Raw genomic sequence first — 2,932 nt, forward strand, 5'->3', positions numbered from 1 at the left:
TCACAAATTCTCCATTATAGCTCTAATGGATCATTTTCAACACTTTAGGCATATTCAAGGATTTAGAAGGAGATTAGGTATGAGATATGCCCATTACAACTGCAATGGTAATATATGGTTCTTTGTAAATGATAATGTGGATGTAGAGATCCTGCATGACCTAGAACAACAGATTACTATAAAGATGCTTTTCCAAGATTGGAATAAGTCACTTATGGTAACTATGGTCTATGCAAAGTGTGATCATCTGGAAAGAATCAGTTTATGCGATAGTCTGTGTAGTTTGGCTGATCAAATGGAATTGCCTTGGTTGGTAGGGGGGGGGGGATTTTAATTTCATTATGAATGAAGATGAGAAGATTGGTGGTTTACCTGTATTTCCATATGAATATGAGGATTTTGCATTCTGTATTAATTCATGTGAGTTGTTTGATATAAATTATAAGGGGAGTCTATTTACTTGGTTGAATGGGAGGGCAGGTAGTGACTGTATTTTCAAGAGATTGGATAGAATGATTGCAAACTCTAAATTACATGATTGGTTTGCACATATGGAGGTGCAACATTTATCCAGAACTGGCTCAGACCATGCCCCTTTACTACTTACTTGTGGTGAATCTTCACAGCACATAAGGAAACCTTTTAGATTTCTAAAATTCTGGACAGAACATGAATATTTTTTAGAGGTGTTTAATCAGGCATGGATCACCGATTTTTAAGGGGATGATTTTATCAGATTTAAGATGAAATTGAAGAATGTGAAATCTGCTTTATCTGCCTGGAGTAAGGCAACTTTTGGTTATATTTTCAAGCAACTGACAGTAAGGGAAGAGGTGGTGAGAATTAAAGAACAATGTTTTGAAGAGGATCCTACTCCTATGAACAGGATGGTGCTACAGCAAGCACAAGCAGCATTGAAAAAATATGTTCATTATGAGGAATAATTTTGGAGACAAAAGTCACATATGACTAGTTTTGCTGAGGGTGACAAGAATACAAGGTACTTTCATAGTATTGTGAATGGTAGGAGAAAGTGATTGCAGATCAGAAGAATTCAGAATCAGCAAGGAGTATGGATAGAAGGTGAGTCACTTTTGGCAGAAGAAGCTTGTAGATTTTACCAACAGCAGTTCTCTCAAGAGGTTGATCCATTAGACTTTGAATTGCTACAACATGTTCCTAGTATGGTGGATCAGGATACTAACAATCAGCTGGTAAGCATGCCAACTTTAGAGGAGGTGAAGAAGGTTGTATTTGAATTATCTACAGATAGTGCTGGTGGTCCAGATGGTATGATTGGAATATTTATCAGGTGTGTTTGGATATTGTTGGTGCTAATGTATACAATCCTGTGAAAGCCTTTTTTGATGGCCAAACTCTTCCAAAGTCAGTCACACATACCAACCTGGTACTATTACCAAAGAAGAATAACATTGAGACCTTTGCTGATATGAGACCAATCAGTCTCAGTAACTTCATCAACAAGGTTATTTCTAGAGTGGTTCAGGATAAACTGGATGGCATTCTTCCTTCTCTGATATCTCCCAACCAGTCTGGATTTTTTAAGGGCAGATGTATTATTGAAAATGTCCTTCTAACTCAAGAAGTTGTGACTGACATTAGACTAAGAGAAAAACCAGCTAATGTTGTACTTAAGCTTGACATGGCTAAAGCATATGATATAGTATCATGGAGTTACTTGATCAGAGTTTTAAGGAAGATGGGATTTGTAGAAATTTTCATAGATATGGTTTGGAGGCTGATAGCAAATAATTGGTATTCCATACACCTTAATAGTCAAGCTTATGGTTTCTTTCATTCCACCAGGGGTGTAAAATAAGGAGATCCACTCTCTCTTGCTTTGTTCATCGTATTTGCTGAAGTTTTATCTAGAGCATTGAATTCTTTATTTGAGAATAATGAGTTTAGAAGTTATGGAATGCCCAAATGGAGTGGCATATGCAGATGACACAATAATTTTTTCATCTGCTGATGCTAGATCTTTGGGGCTAATTATGGAGGTATTACATGCATATGAGCAGGTATCAGGCCAACTTATAAATAAAGGCAAGAGCTCATTCTATGTATACAGTAAGGTGTCTAATGTGCTGATACAATAGGTGGAGAATATTACTGGTTTTAAAAGTGGCACTTTTCCTTTTACATATTTGGGTTGTCCCGTCACACATTCAAGGAAGAGGAAGGCTGATTACAATTATCTGATCAAGAAAGTCAAGAATAGGCTGCAGACTTGGAAAGGAAGATTGCTATTATTTGGAGGAAAAGTTGTTCTGATCAATAATGTACTAATGAGGAGTAAGCTTTAGATCTTTGTTTGATGTATCTAAAGCCTTATGTGCAAAACTTTGGTGGAAATTCAGGACAACAAATACTCTATGGGCAAACTACATGTGGATCAAATATTGCAAAAGGCACAGTCCTCAGACTGTGCAGTGGAAGGGAGGTTCTCAAGTATGGAAGGCTATGATAGAGGCTAGAGATAATATAGAGCAAGAAATATGGTGGGAACCAAGGAGTGGAACTGCAAATGTATGGTTTGACAACTGGACAAAGCTAGGGGCTCTATATCACATCATTCCAGATGATTTTGAGATAGATGAGGGTGTTCAGGATGTAAAAGAACTTATGTTGCAGGATGGTTGGAATATAGGAAAATTGCAGTAGTTATTCCCTATGGATATTGTGGATCATATATTAGAAGAATTGCACTTTCATGAACCAAAAGAAGAGTGGGATAGACCAAGATGGATGATGACAGCATCAGGCAAATTTACTATAGGCACTACATGGGAATTACTGAGGAGCAAAGCAGTCAAATCAGATGTCTTTAAGAACATGTGGACATCAGGGGTACCTTTTAAGATATCCTTCTTTTTCTGGAGGTTATGGAAATACAAAATACTAGCTGGAG

General features: G+C 37.1%; 1 protein-coding gene across 1 annotated transcript; it reads left to right on the forward strand.

Moving 5' to 3' along the window:
- The first annotated feature begins 743 nt into the window (after positions 1-743).
- On the forward strand, positions 744-2,685 carry LOC132630998 (uncharacterized). The gene is made up of 4 exons (XM_060346593.1): positions 744-926; positions 1,044-1,214; positions 1,313-1,776; positions 2,382-2,685. The coding sequence occupies exons 1-4, from the start codon at positions 744-746 to the stop codon at positions 2,683-2,685; spliced, it is 1,122 nt and encodes a 373-aa protein (XP_060202576.1).
- Positions 2,686-2,932: the final 247 nt, after the last annotated feature.

The sequence above is a fragment of the Lycium barbarum genome, chromosome 3 (genome assembly GCF_019175385.1).
Source record: "Lycium barbarum isolate Lr01 chromosome 3, ASM1917538v2, whole genome shotgun sequence".
In the NCBI taxonomy this organism is placed as follows: Eukaryota; Viridiplantae; Streptophyta; class Magnoliopsida; order Solanales; family Solanaceae; genus Lycium; species Lycium barbarum.